Source organism: Salvelinus namaycush, chromosome 32, assembly GCF_016432855.1.
Source record: "Salvelinus namaycush isolate Seneca chromosome 32, SaNama_1.0, whole genome shotgun sequence".
Classification (NCBI taxonomy): Eukaryota; Metazoa; Chordata; class Actinopteri; order Salmoniformes; family Salmonidae; genus Salvelinus; species Salvelinus namaycush.
In genome coordinates, this window is record NC_052338.1 from 6,593,625 (window position 1) to 6,609,366 (window position 15,742).

At 40.5% G+C, this 15,742-nt stretch overlaps 4 protein-coding genes across 5 annotated transcripts; all 4 read right to left on the bottom strand.

Moving 5' to 3' along the window:
* Positions 1-48: 48 nt before the first annotated feature.
* Positions 49-10,673, bottom strand: LOC120027487 (trichohyalin-like). Of its 2 annotated transcripts, XM_038972438.1 has the most exons (2): positions 4,473-10,673; positions 49-4,268 (listed from the first exon to the last, which is right to left on the bottom strand). In XM_038972438.1, exons 1-2 carry the CDS (start codon positions 10,671-10,673, stop codon positions 1,500-1,502), a joined length of 8,970 nt encoding a protein of 2,989 aa, XP_038828366.1. In that variant the 3' UTR covers positions 49-1,499. The 2 variants fall into 2 exon arrangements, with proteins under 2 accessions (XP_038828366.1, XP_038828365.1); XM_038972437.1 differs by having other exon boundaries at positions 49-10,673.
* Positions 10,393-12,135, bottom strand: LOC120027491 (trichohyalin-like). The gene has a single exon (XM_038972442.1). The coding sequence runs from the start codon at positions 12,046-12,048 to the stop codon at positions 10,708-10,710; it is 1,341 nt and encodes a 446-aa protein (XP_038828370.1). The 5' UTR covers positions 12,049-12,135; the 3' UTR covers positions 10,393-10,707.
* On the bottom strand, positions 11,419-13,473 carry LOC120027492 (golgin subfamily A member 6-like protein 2). The gene has a single exon (XM_038972443.1). It carries the CDS (start codon positions 13,463-13,465, stop codon positions 12,134-12,136), a length of 1,332 nt encoding a protein of 443 aa, XP_038828371.1. The 5' UTR covers positions 13,466-13,473; the 3' UTR covers positions 11,419-12,133.
* LOC120027495 (histone-lysine N-methyltransferase, H3 lysine-79 specific-like) lies at positions 13,242-15,565 on the bottom strand. Its single transcript, XM_038972445.1, has one exon. It carries the CDS (start codon positions 14,508-14,510, stop codon positions 13,473-13,475), a length of 1,038 nt encoding a protein of 345 aa, XP_038828373.1. The 5' UTR covers positions 14,511-15,565; the 3' UTR covers positions 13,242-13,472.
* Between the last annotated feature and the right edge of the window lie 177 nt (positions 15,566-15,742).

Genomic DNA, 15,742 nt, shown 5'->3' on the forward strand with positions numbered 1-15,742 from the left:
TATGAATGTTCCCTCCAATGTCAGAAACGTACTTTTTTTTTTTTTGTATTTGCATATTCTTGCATTTTTAATAGTGTCTGTCAAATTGTAAGTGAAAATTGCTTTTTATTCCTGCATCTCCACCATCAGTCTTTGGGTTAAACCTATTCCTGAACTAAAAAGCAAAAGTATGGATAGTCTCCATAGAGTATCCTTTTTAGTCCAGGAAACCGGCCCATAGTGCATTGATTCTTTTGACATGACATGAAAAGCTTTCGCAAAACTTCAAACTCAGCTCTCACAGACCACTGTTGTGGGGCAAGTGTGTATGCCCCACTGCCAAGTTCTTGTGCCAACTTGGAGTAACTTTCCTTGCCATTCACGACAAGGAACAGGTTATAAGCAATTTCCTGGGTAATGACTAATTTATTAGTGTCCCCTTTCAGCTGCCTCCGACAACAATGGTTTAGGTCTGCTGAGGCCAACCTGACCCTCTGTGTCTGTGTTACTGTCGTTGCTGATTATTGACCCAACCTTGCAATGTAAATGCTTTTAAATTAGGACTGACTGAGTGAATCCCAGACCCCACTGAAGTTCATAAAGGGAAACATTGCTCATATCAAAATAATCAAGTGTATTTTGTCCTTCTTCAGTCACTGCTAGTATCCATTACTGCACTGCAAATTCATCCCATCTGAGAACATATTAACACATGTTTGTTGTAATTGTGGATGTATAGAGACAGAGATGCAGAAATAACCAAATTAAATACATTAGAATCACACACTTATACATGAATTACAAGGCTTTTACACTTACAAAATACTGGCTTAAAGAACAACAACTGTCCCCGAGACAAATATAGAATAGCACTTTGTTTATTGCAAATTCCGTGTGTATAAAAATAAGAAAACTAAAAGTAATAGATATAACTTGTTTTGACAAATTATGACGACAAATCTTGATAAGAGTCCATTCAGTATCCAGTGCACCTTCAACAAAAGCTGTAAAAAGATATAATAAATACATATTTCGTTATAAAATATAATAAATAAATAAAAGGTACATTTTGCTCTCTCTAGATCTAATATTCAGTGCAAACTTAGTTCATCATAATTGTAAATACGTAGCACTGCAATACTGCACGACACTTACAACGCCGCAATTTAGCCATATAAATCAGGTTGTTGCATATCATCATCTCAACATGACTTCTTATCACTTGGGCATAGTAGAATACATATCATACTTGATGTAACTGAATGAATAATGACTGATGCTGTTGTTTCACAATTCATATTACTGAACTCGATTTTTTTCACACAGTCTTTACATAGCAATTCGTTTATTTTGAGCCCCGCTGATATTGTTGTGAAGGCTGGCGATACCATCGCACACTAAATGCAATTCTTTGGAAATGCTATGAAAAAAGAAATACACATTGAATTAAAGTTGTTCAACTTCATGTACTCTCTCTAAGCTTCTATTGAAGCACAATTTTGCTGACTTAAGAGTTGGGACTAGACTATGTTCTCCTCCTCTTCTTCACACTCCCTTCCGCAGCAGTCACAACAGCGGCAGCAGCCACAGCAGTAGCGCCAAAGCCACCGTAGCAACCTGCTGAATGGAGAAGCTTCTGCTCCTACTACGCTCATCTGAGCATCCTCTATCACCGTGGGCTCCTCTGATTGACCCTGGAGCTCCAGTGAGGAACTGGCGAATGTCATATCCACTGTGGTTTGCTCTGTTTGTTGACTTATTTCTGCCAGCATACTGTACTCCTCCGTTGTTGATTCCTCCATCAACCACATTCTCTCTTCTTCTGTGGTTAATACCACGTCTGAGGTTTGGATACCTTTGTCACTTGTCTTGAGTGTTTCCATCTCTTTTTCCATATTAACCTGCAGTCTCTCGATCTCTCGGAACATCTCCACTTTTAGCATCTCAAGCTCCTGGTCCTTCTCCTGAAGTTTCCTCCTGCCTCTGTCCCACTCTCTTTGCCGAACTTGGCTGTCTCTCTCCAACTCGTCCTTCATCTTCTTTAGCTCTTCCTTCTCTCTTTGTATCCTTGTTCTCTGTACCAACTCATGTCTCTGAATCACTGCTAGTCTTTCCTCTAGATGATCTTTCATCTCATGAACTCTGTGCTTAATCTTCTCAATCTCCTCCTTTTCTGCATGAGCCTCTTGACGGATTTTCTCCAAATGATCTCTCTTTGGGAGCCTTTCATCTGTTGTCAGATCCAACTCCACTCGCGCTGTAGTTGTCTTCTGTCCGAGGTTGTTCTCAGTTTCTTCTCTGAGCTGAGTGGAATCTTCGATCTGTCTCTGGATCTCAGTGGAATCTTCGACCTGTCTCTGGATCTCAGTGGAATCTTCGACCTGTCTCTGGATCTCAGTGGAATCTTCGACCTGTCTCTGGATGTCAGTGGAATCTTCGACCTGTCTCTGGATCTCAGTGGAATCTTCGACCTGTCTCTGGATGTCAGTGGAATCTTCGACCTGTCTCTGGATCTCAGTGGAATCTTCGACCTGTCTCTGGATGTCAGTGGAATCTTCGACCTGTCTCTGGATCTCAGTGGAATCTTCGACCTGTCTCTGGATCTCAGTAGAATCTTTGATCTGTCCGCGCATCTTAGTCTCCACCAGTTCTTTTTTGGCTGTCTGTATCTCAGCTCTGATCTGTTGCAGCTCCTTCTTCTGTCTCTCTATTTCCACCATGTTGTTTTCAATCTCTTTTCTCTGTTTGTCTATTTCAACCATCAGTAGTGCAAGCTCACGCTCCTCATCCTCATTCTTCAGCTGTCCTACTTCCTCAATGTCTTGCGTTTGTGTCACAGCATTCATATAGCTCCTTTTGTCTTTATGCTCAGTTTTGCTTACATCTTTTTCTGTTTCCTGCTTTACCAGTTTGACTTCCTCCATGTCTCCACTTTCTTGTTTTGTCTCTGCTGTATGTGTTATTTTTTTATTCTTGTCCATCTCTCTACTGCCTACTGCCATTATATTGTCTGCTCCTGAGCTAAGAGTGTCTGTCTCTGCCGAAGGCCGCTCCAGGTGTTCCATTTTCCTCCCCTCCTCTTCTTTATGTTGAGTAATCCAGTAACCTTCTGTATCCTTTTCTCTCTGGATCTCAACCCTTATCTTTTCCAATTGATCCCTCTCACTCTTTAACATGTCATGCTTGTTTTGTATGTCATTCATAATCTCGTCCAGCTCTTCTCTCTCCTTCTGTAACTTTTGCCTCAAGCCTTCAATTTCCGCCTCATGCTGGTTTAATAGTAACAGTCTTTGCTCCAACTCATACTTCCCCCAATCTGTCACGTTCTTGTTTTTATTTCTGTCTTCCATGTGTTTTTGTATGTCAGCTCTCATTTGTTCTAGATCATCTCTGTCCTTCTTGACTGAGTCCATCGTTTCTTCCTCTGTCTGAAGTGTCTCAACCTTGCTTTGTTCGCGTTCCTCCTTTACTTTTTCTGTCTGTGTTGTATCTGAGATGAAGACAACGTCATCCCTCTGTTTCTGAACGCTGTCCTCTCTTTCCTCCAGCGGAGGCACCTCCATCATTGCTGCACCCTTTCTTTTGTCAATTTCCTCCTTCGGTCTTTCTATTTCAGCTGTCATGTGTTCCAACTCATCCATCTCAGACCTTGTCTTTTCCAGTTCATCTCTCTCTCTTTCCACCAAGTCCATATTGTTCATCGTCTCTTGTCTCTGTCTTTCCATATCAGTCTTAAATTGCTCAAGAGTGTCCTTCTCATCCTTTAAGACGGTTGTAATTTGTTCAATTTCGCATCTTTGCTGTGTAATCTTAGACTTCATTTGTTGCAGGTCATCCTTCTCCCTTTCAATCATGGCCTTGTTAGAGTCTATTTCTTCTCTCTCACTTTGCATCTTAACATTCATCAGCTCTAAATATGCCTTCTTTTGCTCCATCTCCTCAATGATTCTCACATTGTCCTCCATTAGCTTTTGTATTTGGATAGCCATTTCCTCTGTACCCTCTTTCTCCATGGTTTCCTCCACAACGTTCTCCAGATCTTCCAACACTCTCTGGGACTCTGTGTTAACCCGTTCTAACCCATCCTTCTCCCTCTCTGTCTTCTCTTTTATGCCCTTAGTTTCCTCCTTTCTTTCTGTTTCTTTCAGGCGTTCAAGTTCTTCTCTGTCGTGTTTCAGAGTTTCCATCAGGTTGTCTTCCATTTGGTCTTTCTGTTCGCCTATTTCAGCCTTTATCCTCATCATATCCTCCTTCTCCCTCTTTGTCATTTCAATGATGGCTTCCACCTCCTCCGTTTGTTTTTGCATGACAGCAAGCTTCTCTTCCAGTTCATTCTTTTGTCTTTCTTTCAGGCGTTCAAGTTCTTCTCTGTCGTGTTTCAGAGTTTCCATCAGGTTGTCTTCCATTTGATCTTTCTGTTCGTCTATTTCAGCCTTTATCCTCATCACATCCTCCTTCTCCCTCTTTGTCATTTCAATGATGGCTTCCACCTCCTCCGTTTGTTTTTGCATGTCAGCAAGCTTCTCTTCCAGTTCATTCTTTTCCATGATTATAGCATTTTGTGTTTTGTCCATCTGTTCTTTTTGTCTGTCGATGTCCATTTGAATGTTTTCCAACTCTTCTTTTTTGACATTTAACTCTTCCATTTGTGTTGCAATGTCATCTCTCTGTAGTTGTATTTCAGCATTAATCTGCTCCAAATTTTCTTTAATCTTCCCAATACTCTCTTTCATACTCTGCTCTTCCTCTTTCAGTGAAGCCATCAGATTTTTCGCTCCATCTTCTTCTCCTTCTAACTCAACCCTTCTTTGTTCCAGCTGACTAATATCAATTACTATCATGTCCTTGGTGTTATCCAGTTCTTGTATTTCTTTTTCCATCTTCATCTTAATTTGTTCCAAGTCACGTTTCTCCTTTGATATCATGTCCTTCATGTTGAATGTTTCTTGTTTCTCTGTCTTTATCTCAGCTTTCAACATTTCCAGTTCAGCGTTCTTTGTCTTGCTATCCTCAATAACATGCTCAATGTCCTCCTGGTCCTTCTGAATGTGAACAGCCCTGTCCTTAACATTCTCCTTTTCCCTCTTTGTCTCTTCCACGAGGTTGTCTAGATTCTCTGACCGTTTCTGTAAATCATTTTTGATCTTCTCAATCTCATCCATCTCGTCCTGTATCTTTTGTTTGTTCTCCTCTATTTCCTGTCTTTGTTTTCCTATTTCAGACTTCATGGATTCCAACTCATCCCTCTCTGTCATTGTCAACCTGTTGGTTTGTTCCAGGTCCTCTTGATCTATGTCATGACCTTCAACTTCTTCCATGTCCCTTTTGAGCTGTTCCTCCAAGCTGTCTTCCATGGGCTCTGTCTGTGTTTGTACTTCAGCCTTTATCACAGCTGTTGGTTCCGTGATTTTATCCATCTCCTCCCTTTGTTTTTCCAAGGCAGCATTCCTCTCGTCCAGTTGATTCTTTTCCACAAATATATATTTTCTCATCTCATCATGTTCTACTTTCTGTCTGTCGAGATCAGCTTGGATGTTTTCCACGTCTGCTTTTTTGACATTTAACTCCTCCATTTGGGCTGCAATGTCCTCTCGCTGTAATTGCATTTCAGCATTGATCTGCTCTTGGTTGTCTTTCATCTTCTCGATATCCTCCCTCATTCTTTGCTCTTCTTCTTTCAATTCATAAATCAACTGTTCATCCTCAAACTTTCTTCGTTCTAGCTGACCAACATCTGTTTCTAATGTTCCCTTGCTTTTATCCATTTTCTCTCTCTCTCTTTCTAATTCAAGCCTAATTTGTTTCAGATTGTTTTTCTCGCTTGATACCATGTCCTTGATGTTTTGTGTTTCTTCTTTTCCTTTCTCTATCTCAGCTTTAACTAATTTCAATTCGTCTTTCTTTGTCTTGATATCCTCAATGACACTTTTAATTTCCTCCCTTTTCTTCTGGGTTTGGACAGTCATGTCCTCAATAGTCTCCTTCTCCATCTTTGTCTCCTCAATGAGATTGTCTAGAGTTTTTGATCGTTTCTGTAACTCCATCTTAATCTGTTTCAGCTCATACTTTTCATCCTGCATCTTTTGTTGCTCTTGTTCTATTTCCTCCCTCTTGTTTTGCATGTACTCTTTCTGTCTGTTGATACTTGTCATGGTGTCCTCCAACTCTTTCTTTTTGACATTCAGCTCTTCCGTTTTACTTTCAATGTCCTCTCTCTTCAGCTGCATTTCAGCATCAATCTGCTCCAGATTGCTTTTTGTCTTCTTGATATCCTCCCTCATTTGTTGTTGGTCTTCTGTCAGTTTTCTCTCTATTTCGACCTTTGTCGCTTCCAGCCTTTCCATATCGATTGCTATCTTGATCTTGGTATTATCAATTTCTTCTCTTTCTCTTGCCATCTCCATCTTCATTTGTTCCAGATATTTTTGATCCTTTAATACAATGTCCTTGATATTCTCTGTGTCTTCCTTCTCTACCTCCACTTTTGTAAATTCCAGTGCGTGTCTTCTTATCTCGGGTTCTACCATGACGCTTTGAATTTCCTCCTTTTCCTTCTGGAATTGGACAGGCATGCCCTCAACATTCTCCTTTTTGCTCTTCATCTGTAAATCAGCCTTGATCTGTTCCAGCCCATCCTTTTCATCTTGTATATTTTGTTTGTTTTCTTCTATTTCCTTTCTCTGGTTTTGTATTTCCTCCTTTTCTCTGTAAATATCGGTCAACATGTTTTCCAGCTCTCTCTTTTTGACATCCAACTCTTCCATTTTACTTTCAATATCATCTCTCTTCAGCTGTATTTCAGTATCTAGGTTTTCTTTCATCTTCCTGATATCCTCCCTCATTCTTTGGTCTTCCTCCTTCAATTCAGCAATCAGTTTTTCTGATTGATATTTTCCATTCTCTACCTCAGCCTTTCTATTTTCCAGCTCATCCATATCCATTTCAATCTTGCCCTTGGCGATATCAATTTCTTCCTTCTCTCTTTCAATCTCAATCGCCATTTGTTCTAGTTTGTCTTTTTCCTTGGAGATCATTTCCTTGACGTTTTCTGTTTCTTCCTTCTCTCCGTCAGCCGTTGCTTTCATCAATTCCAGATCAGCTTTCCTTGTCTTGATATCCTCAACAATACTTTCGACTTCCTCCCGTTCCTCCTGAATCTGGAAAGCCGTACGTTCAATGTTCTCCTTCTTCCTCATTGTCTCCTCAATGAGGTTTTCCAGATTGTCTGATCGTGTTTGTAACTCCATCTTGATCTGTTCCAGTTCATCCTTTTCATCTTGCATCTTTTGTTTGTCTTGTTGTATTTCTTCCCGTTGATTTTGCATTTCCTCTTTATTTCTGTTGATATCTGTCATAGCCTTATTCATCTCGGCCTGTTTTACATTCAGCTCCTCCATCTTGCTTTCAATGCCTTCTCTCTGTGGTTGTATTCCTGTGTGGATCTGTTCCAGGTTCTCCTTCATCTTGCAGATTTCCTCCTTCACTCTTTGCTCTTCCTCTTTCAGTTCAGCCATCCAATATTCTGCTTCATATTTTCTATTCTCTATCTCAGCTTTTCTCTGTTCCAGCTCATTCATATCAACTGCAATATTGTCCTTGGTGTTATCCATTTCCTCTCTCTCTCTCTCCATCTCAATCTTCATTTGTTTAAGATCATTCTTTTGCTTTGATAGGACATCCTTGACATTTTCAGTCTCTGATTTCTCTTTCTCTAGTTCAGCTTTCATCAATACCAGTTCCTCTCTCTGTCTGTTGTTGTTGACTATCAAGTTTTCAATGTCCTCTTTTTCTTTCTGGATTTGGACAGTCATGTCGTCAACAATCTCTTTCTCCCTCTTTGTCTCGTCCATTATGTTGTCTAGATGTTCAGACCGTGTCTCTAACTCCATCTTGATCTGTTCCAGTTCAATCTTCTCCTTTGTTACCATGTCCTTGATGTTTTCTGTTTCTAGTTTCTCTTTATCCACCTCAGTTTTCATGAATTCCAGTTTCTCTGTCCGTTTGTTGTTCTCTTCGACAACACTTTCAATTTCCTTCCTTTCCTTCTGGACTTGAATAGTCATTGTCTCAGCATCCTCTTTCTCCCTCTTTGTTTTCTCAAAAAGGTTTTCTAGATTTTCTGATCGTGTTTCTATCTCCATCTTAATCCTTTCCAGATCACCCTTTTCCTTTATCATCTTTTGTTTGTCTTGTTCAATTTGCTGTCGTTGGTATTGCATGTCCTCTTTTTGTCTGTCGATATCTGTCATAGCATTTTCCATCTCGGCCTTTTGGACATTCAGCTCCTCCATCTTGCTTTCAATGTCTTCTCTCTGTGGTTGTATTTCAGCTTTGATCTGCTCTAGACTGTCTTTCATCTTGCATATTTCTTCCTTCATATTTTGCTCTTTGTCTTTCAGTTCAGCCATCAACATTTCTGCTTCATATTTTCTATTCTCGATCTCAGCTTTTCTCTGTTCCAGCTCATCCATCTCCATCACCATCTTGCCCTTGGTGATATCAATTTCTTCCCTCTCTCTTTCCATTTCAATCTTCATTTTCTCCATGTTGTCTTTCTCTTTTAAAATAATTTCCATGATATTTTCTGTTTCTCGTTTCTTTGTCACAATCTCAGTTTTCATCACTTCCTGATTAGCTTTTGTTCTCTTGGTATCCTCAAAAACACTTTTCATTTCCTCCCTTTCCTTCTGGATTTGTTCCATTTCCTCCATTAGTCCCTGGGTTTCAGACTTCATCAGATCAAACTCATCTCTCTCTTTCATAGTCAATCCCTTTTTTCTCTCAAAGGCTTCTTTTTCCTTCTGTATCTCCTCCTTTACATCTTCAAGTTGTTGTCTTTCCTTCGTGAGCTGTTCCTTCCAGTCATTTTCCATAGGCTCGGTCTGTGCTTCTGCTTCAGCCTTCAAGCTCGTCAAGTCTTCCCTTTGTCTTTTCATCAGTTCAAGACTGATATCCAATTCCTCTTTCTCCTTACTTATCTTACCTCGCCTCTCTTCCAACTGATCTTTTTCTTTCAGTGTTTCATCCTTCCTGTCTTTCACTTCCTTCTTCTCTCTATCTAGTTCTTCACGCATTTTTTCACACTCAAGCAATTTTGCATTCAGCTGGTCCTTTTCACTGTCAATTTCATCTCTAAGTCTTTTGATTTCATAACTGTCCTGCTTTAAGTTGTCCATCTTCCTTCCTATTTCTTCCCGCATTCCATCCTCTTCCTCTTTGAGTCTAGCCATCTTCTTTTCCATGTTCTCCTTTTCTCTCACCATTTCTGCCTCTTTCACTCTCAGTTCACCCATTGAGCTTTCTATCATTTCCTTGTCATTATCCACCTCTAGCAACTGCTTTTTCATGTCCATCGTCATTTGTTCCAAATGTTCTTTCTCTTTCCTTTGGTCTTCCATGTGAGATTCTGTCTCCTCTCTCTGTTGCTGTGTCTCATTCCTCATTTGTTCCAGCTCCTCTCTCTCCTTTGTTAGCACATCCCGACTTTCTTCGATGTCTTGTTTCTCTCTTTCAATCTTGTCATTCATGAGTTCCAGTTCGTTCTGCTTTTGTTTGTTCTTTTCCATTAAACCCACCATTTCTTCCCTTTGTTTTTGAGTTTGGATAGCCAGTTCTTCCACCTTCCCCCTCTCCCGTCTTGTCTCATCCATGACCTTATTTATGTCTTCAGACCGTCTTTCTAACTCAGCTTTGATCTGATCCAGCTTTTCCTTCTCCACGCGAATGTCTTGTTTGTTTTGTTCCATTTCCTCCAATTGTCCCTGGGTTTCAGACTTCATCAGATCAAACTCATCTCTCTCTTTCATAATCAATCCCTTTTTTCTCTCAAAGGCTTCTTTTTCCTTCTGTATCTCCTCCTTTACATCTTCAAGTTGTTGTCTTTCCTTCGTGAGCTGTTCCTTCCAGTCATTTTCCATAGGCTCGGTCTGTGCTTCTGCTTCAGCCTTCAAGCTCGTCAAGTCTTCCGTTTGTCTTTTCATCAGTTCAAGACTGATATCCAATTCCTCTTTCTCCTTACTTATCTTACCTCGCCTCTCTTCCAACTGATCTTTTTCTTTCAGTGTTTCATCCTTCCTGTCTTTCACTTCCTTCTTCTCTCTATCTAGTTCTTCACGCATTTTTTCCAACTCAAGCAATTTTGCATTCAGTTGGTTCTTTTCACTGTCAATTTCATCTCTAAGTCTTTTGATTTCATAACTGTCCTGCTTTAAGTTGTCCATCTTCCTTCCTATTTCTTCCCGCATTCCATCCTCTTCCTCTTTGAGTCTAGCCATCTTCTTTTCCATGTTCTCCTTTTCTCTCACCATTTCTGCCTCTTTCACTCTCAGTTCACCCATTGAGCTTTCTATCATTTCCTTGTCATTATCCACCTCTAGCAACTGCTTTTTCATGTCCATCGTCATTTGTTCCAAATGTTCTTTCTCTTTCCTTTGGTCTTCCATGTGAGATTCTGTCTCCTCTCTCTGTTGCTGTGTCTCATTCCTCATTTGTTCCAGCTCCTCTCTCTCCTTTGTTAGCACATCCCGACTTTCTTCGATGTCTTGTTTCTCTCTTTCAATCTTGTCATTCATGAGTTCCAGTTCGTTCTGCTTTTGTTTGTTCTTTTCCATTAAACCCACCATTTCTTCCCTTTGTTTTTGAGTTTGGATAGCCAGTTCTTCCACCTTCCCCCTCTCCCGTCTTGTCTCATCCATGACCTTATTTATGTCTTCAGACCGTCTTTCTAACTCAGCTTTGATCTGATCCAGCTTTTCCTTCTCCACAGCGAATGTCTTGTTTGTTTTGTTCCATTTCCTCCAATTGTCCCTGGGTTTCAGACTTCATCAGATCAAACTCATCTCTCTCTTTCATAGTCAATCCCTTTTTTCTCTCAAAGGCTTCTTTTTCCTTCTGTATCTCCTCCTTTACATCTTCAAGTTGTTGTCTTTCCTTCGTGAGCTGTTCCTTCCAGTCATTTTCCATAGGCTCGGTCTGTGCTTCTGCTTCAGCCTTCAAGCTCGTCAAGTCTTCCCTTTGTCTTTTCATCAGTTCAAGACTGATATCCAATTCCTCTTTCTCCTTACTTATCTTACCTCGCCTCTCTTCCAACTGATCTTTTTCTTTCAGTGTTTCATCCTTCCTGTCTTTCACTTCCTTCTTCTCTCTATCTAGTTCTTCACGCATTTTTTCCAACTCAAGCAATTTTGCATTCAGTTGGTTCTTTTCACTGTCAATTTCATCTCTAAGTCTTTTGATTTCATAACTGTCCTGCTTTAAGTTGTCCATCTTCCTTCCTATTTCTTCCCGCATTCTATCCTCTTCCTCTTTGAGTCTAGCCATCTTCTTTTCCATGTTCTCCTTTTCTCTCACCATTTCTGCCTCTTTCACTCTCAGTTCACCCATTGAGCTTTCTATCATTTCCTTGTCATTATCCACCTCTAGCAACTGCTTTTTCATGTCCATCGTCATTTGTTCCAAATGTTCTTTCTCTTTCCTTTGGTCTTCCATGTGAGATTCTGTCTCCTCTCTCTGTTGCTGTGTCTCATTCCTCATTTGTTCCAGCTCCTCTCTCTCCTTTGTTAGCACATCCCGACTTTCTTCGATGTCTTGTTTCTCTCTTTCAATCTTGTCATTCATGAGTTCCAGTTCGTTCTGCTTTTCTTTGTTCTTTTCCATTAAACCCACCATTTCTTCCCTTTGTTTTTGAGTTTGGATAGCCAGTTCTTCAACCTTCCCCCTCTCCCGTCTTGTCTCATCCATGACCTTATTTATGTCTTCAGACCGTCTTTCTAACTCAGCTTTGATCTGATCCAGCTTTTCCTTCTCCACGCGAATGTCTTGTTTGTTTTGTTCCATTTCCTCCAATTGTCCCTGGGTTTCAGACTTCATCAGATCAAACTCATCTCTCTCTTTCATAGTCAATCCCTTTTTTCTCTCAAAGGCTTCTTTTTCCTTCTGTATCTCCTCCTTTACATCTTCAAGTTGTTGTCTTTCCTTCGTGAGCTGTTCCTTCCAGTCATTTTCCATAGGCTCGGTCTGTGCTTCTGCTTCAGCCTTCAAGCTCGTCAAGTCTTCCCTTTGTCTTTTCATCAGTTCAAGACTGATATCCAATTCCTCTTTCTCCTTACTTATCTTACCTCGCCTCTCTTCCAACTGATCTTTTTCTTTCAGTGTTTCATCCTTCCTTGTCTTTCACTTCCTTCTTCTCTCTATCTAGTTCTTCACGCATTTTTTCCAACTCAAGCAATTTTGCATTCAGTTGGTTCTTTTCACTGTCAATTTCATCTCTAAGTCTTTTGATTTCATAACTTTCCTGCTTTAAGTTGTCCATCTTCCTTCCTATTTCTTCCCGCATTCTATCCTCTTCCTCTTTGAGTCTAGCCATCTTCTTTTCCATGTTCTCCTTTTCTCTCACCATTTCTGCCTCTTTCACTCTCAGTTCACCCATTGAGCTTTCTATCATTTCCTTGTCATTATCCACCTCTAGCAACTGCTTTTTCATGTCCATCGTCATTTGTTCCAAATGTTCTTTCTCTTTCCTTTGGTCTTCCATGTGAGATTCTGTCTCCTCTCTCTGTTGCTGTGTCTCATTCCTCATTTGTTCCAGCTCCTCTCTCTCCTTTGTTAGCACATCCCGACTTTCTTCGATGTCTTGTTTCTCTCTTTCAATCTTGTCATTCATGAGTTCCAGTTCGTTCTGCTTTTCTTTGTTCTTTTCCATTAAACCCACCATTTCTTCCCTTTGTTTTTGAGTTTGGATAGCCAGTTCTTCAACCTTCCCCCTCTCCCGTCTTGTCTCATCCATGACCTGATTTATGTCTTCAGACCGTCTTTCTAACTCAGCTTTGATCTGATCCAGCTTTTCCTTCTCCACACGAATGTCTTGTTTGTTTTGTTCCATTTCCTCCAATTGTCCCTGGGTTTCAGACTTCATCAGATCAAACTCATCTCTCTCTTTCATAGTCAATCCCTTTTTTCTCTCAAAGGCTTCTTTTTCCTTCTGTATCTCCTCCTTTACATCTTCAAGTTGTTGTCTTTCCTTCGTGAGCTGTTCCTTCCAGTCATTTTCCATAGGCTCGGTCTGTGCTTCTGCTTCAGCCTTCAAGCTCGTCAAGTCTTCCCTTTGTCTTTTCATCAGTTCAAGACTGATATCCAATTCCTCTTTCTCCTTACTTATCTTACCTCGCCTCTCTTCCAACTGATCTTTTTCTTTCAGTGTTTCATCCTTCTTGTCTTTCACTTCCTTCTTCTCTCTATCTAGTTCTTCACGCATTTTTTCCAACTCAAGCAATTTTGCATTCAGTTGGTTCTTTTCACTGTCAATTTCATCTCTAAGTCTTTTGATTTCATAACTGTCCTGCTTTAAGTTGTCCATCTTCCTTCCTATTTCTTCCCGCATTCTATCCTCTTCCTCTTTGAGTCTAGCCATCTTCTTTTCCATGTTCTCCTTTTCTCTCACCATTTCTGCCTCTTTCACTCTCAGTTCACCCATTGAGCTTTCTATCATTTCCTTGTCATTTTCCACCTCTAGCAACTGCTTTTTTCATGTCCATCGTCATTTGTTCCAAATGTTCTTTCTCTTTCCTTTGGTCTTCCATGTGAGATTCTGTCTCCTCTCTCTGTTGCTGTGTCTCATTCCTCATTTGTTCCAGCTCCTCTCTCTCCTTTGTTAGCACATCCCGACTTTCTTCGATGTCTTGTTTCTCTCTTTCAATCTTGTCATTCATGAGTTCCAGTTCGTTCTGCTTTTCTTTGTTCTTTTCCATTAAACCCACCATTTCTTCCCTTTGTTTTTGAGTTTGGATAGCCAGTTCTTCAACCTTCCCCCTCTCCCGTCTTGTCTCATCCATGACCTGATTTATGTCTTCAGACCGTCTTTCTAACTCAGCTTTGATCTGATCCAGCTTTTCCTTCTCCACACGAATGTCTTGTTTGTTTTGTTCCATTTCCTCCAATTGTCCCTGGGTTTCAGACTTCATCAGATCAAACTCATCTCTCTCTTTCATAGTCAATCCCTTTTTTCTCTCAAAGGCTTCTTTTTCCTTCTGTATCTCCTCCTTTACATCTTCAAGTTGTTGTCTTTCCTTCGTGAGCTGTTCCTTCCAGTCATTTTCCATAGGCTCGGTCTGTGCTTCTGCTTCAGCCTTCAAGCTCGTCAAGTCTTCCCTTTGTCTTTTCATCAGTTCAAGACTGATATCCAATTCCTCTTTCTCCTTACTTATCTTACCTCGCCTCTCTTCCAACTGATCTTTTTCTTTCAGTGTTTCATCCTTCTTGTCTTTCACTTCCTTCTTCTCTCTATCTAGTTCTTCACGCATTTTTTCCAACTCAAGCAATTTTGCATTCAGTTGGTTCTTTTCACTGTCAATTTCATCTCTAAGTCTTTTGATTTCATAACTGTCCTGCTTTAAGTTGTCCATCTTCCTTCCTATTTCTTCCCGCATTCTATCCTCTTCCTCTTTGAGTCTAGCCATCTTCTTTTCCATGTTCTCCTTTTCTCTCACCATTTCTGCCTCTTTCACTCTCAGTTCACCCATTGAGCTTTCGATCATTTCCTTGTCATTATCCACCTCTAGCAACTGCTTTTTTCATGTCCATCGTCATTTGTTCCAAATGTTCTTTCTCTTTCCTTTGGTCTTCCATGTGAGATTCTGTCTCCTCTCTCTGTTGCTGTGTCTCATTCCTCATTTGTTCCAGCTCCTCTCTCTCCTTTGTTAGCACATCCCGACTTTCTTCGATGTCTTGTTTCTCTCTTTCAATCTTGTCATTCATGAGTTCCAGTTCGTTCTGCTTTTCTTTGTTCTTTTCCATTAAACCCACCATTTCTTCTCTTTGTTTTTGAGTTTGGATAGCCAGTTCTTCAACCTTCCCCCTCTCCCGTCTTGTCTCATCCATGACCTGATTTATGTCTTCAGACCGTCTTTCTAACTCAGCTTTGATCTGATCCAGCTTTTCCTTCTCCACACGAATGTCTTGTTTGTTTTGTTCCATTTCCTCCAATTGTCCCTGGGTTTCAGACTTCATCAGATCAAACTCATCTCTCTCTTTCATAGTCAATCCCTTTTTTCTCTCAAAGGCTTCTTTTTCCTTCTGTATCTCCTCCTTTACATCTTCAAGTTGTTGTCTTTCCTTCGTGAGCTGTTCCTTCCAGTCATTTTCCATAGGCTCGGTCTGTGCTTCTGCTTCAGCCTTCAAGCTCGTCAAGTCTTCCCTTTGTCTTTTCATCAGTTCAAGACTGATATCCAATTCCTCTTTCTCCTTACTTATCTTACCTCGCCTCTCTTCCAACTGATCTTTTTCTTTCAGTGTTTCATCCTTCCTTGTCTTTCACTTCCTTCTTCTCTCTATCTAGTTCTTCACGCATTTTTTCCAACTCAAGCAATTTTGCATTCAGTTGGTTCTTTTCACTGTCAATTTCATCTCTAAGTCTTTTGATTTCATAACTGTCCTGCTTTAAGTTGTCCATCTTCCTTCCTATTTCTTCCCGCATTCTATCCTCTTCCTCTTTGAGTCTAGCCATCTTCTTTTCCATGTTCTCCTTTTCTCTCACCATTTCTGCCTCTTTCACTCTCAGTTCACCCATTGAGCTTTCTATCATTTCCTTGTCATTTTCCACCTCTAGCAACTGCTTTTTTCATGTCCATCGTCATTTGTTCCAAATGTTCTTTCTCTTTCCTTTGGTCTTCCATGTGAGATTCTGTCTCCTCTCTCTGTTGCTGTGTCTCATTCCTCATTTGTTCCAGCTCCTCTCTCTCCTTTGTTAGCACATCCCGACTTTCTTCGA

Bases quoted from the DNA above. Each gene is read 5' to 3' on its own strand.
- LOC120027487 (XM_038972437.1), bottom strand. From the start codon at position 10,673: ATGGATGAGACAAGACGGGAGAGGGGGAAGGTGGAAGAACTGGCTATC.
- LOC120027491 (XM_038972442.1), bottom strand. From the start codon at position 12,048: ATGAAAAGACAAAGGGAAGACTTGACGAGCTTGAAGGCTGAAGCAGAA.
- LOC120027492 (XM_038972443.1), bottom strand. From the start codon at position 13,465: ATGATAGAAAGCTCAATGGGTGAACTGAGAGTGAAAGAGGCAGAAATG.
- LOC120027495 (XM_038972445.1), bottom strand. From the start codon at position 14,510: ATGATCGAAAGCTCAATGGGTGAACTGAGAGTGAAAGAGGCAGAAATG.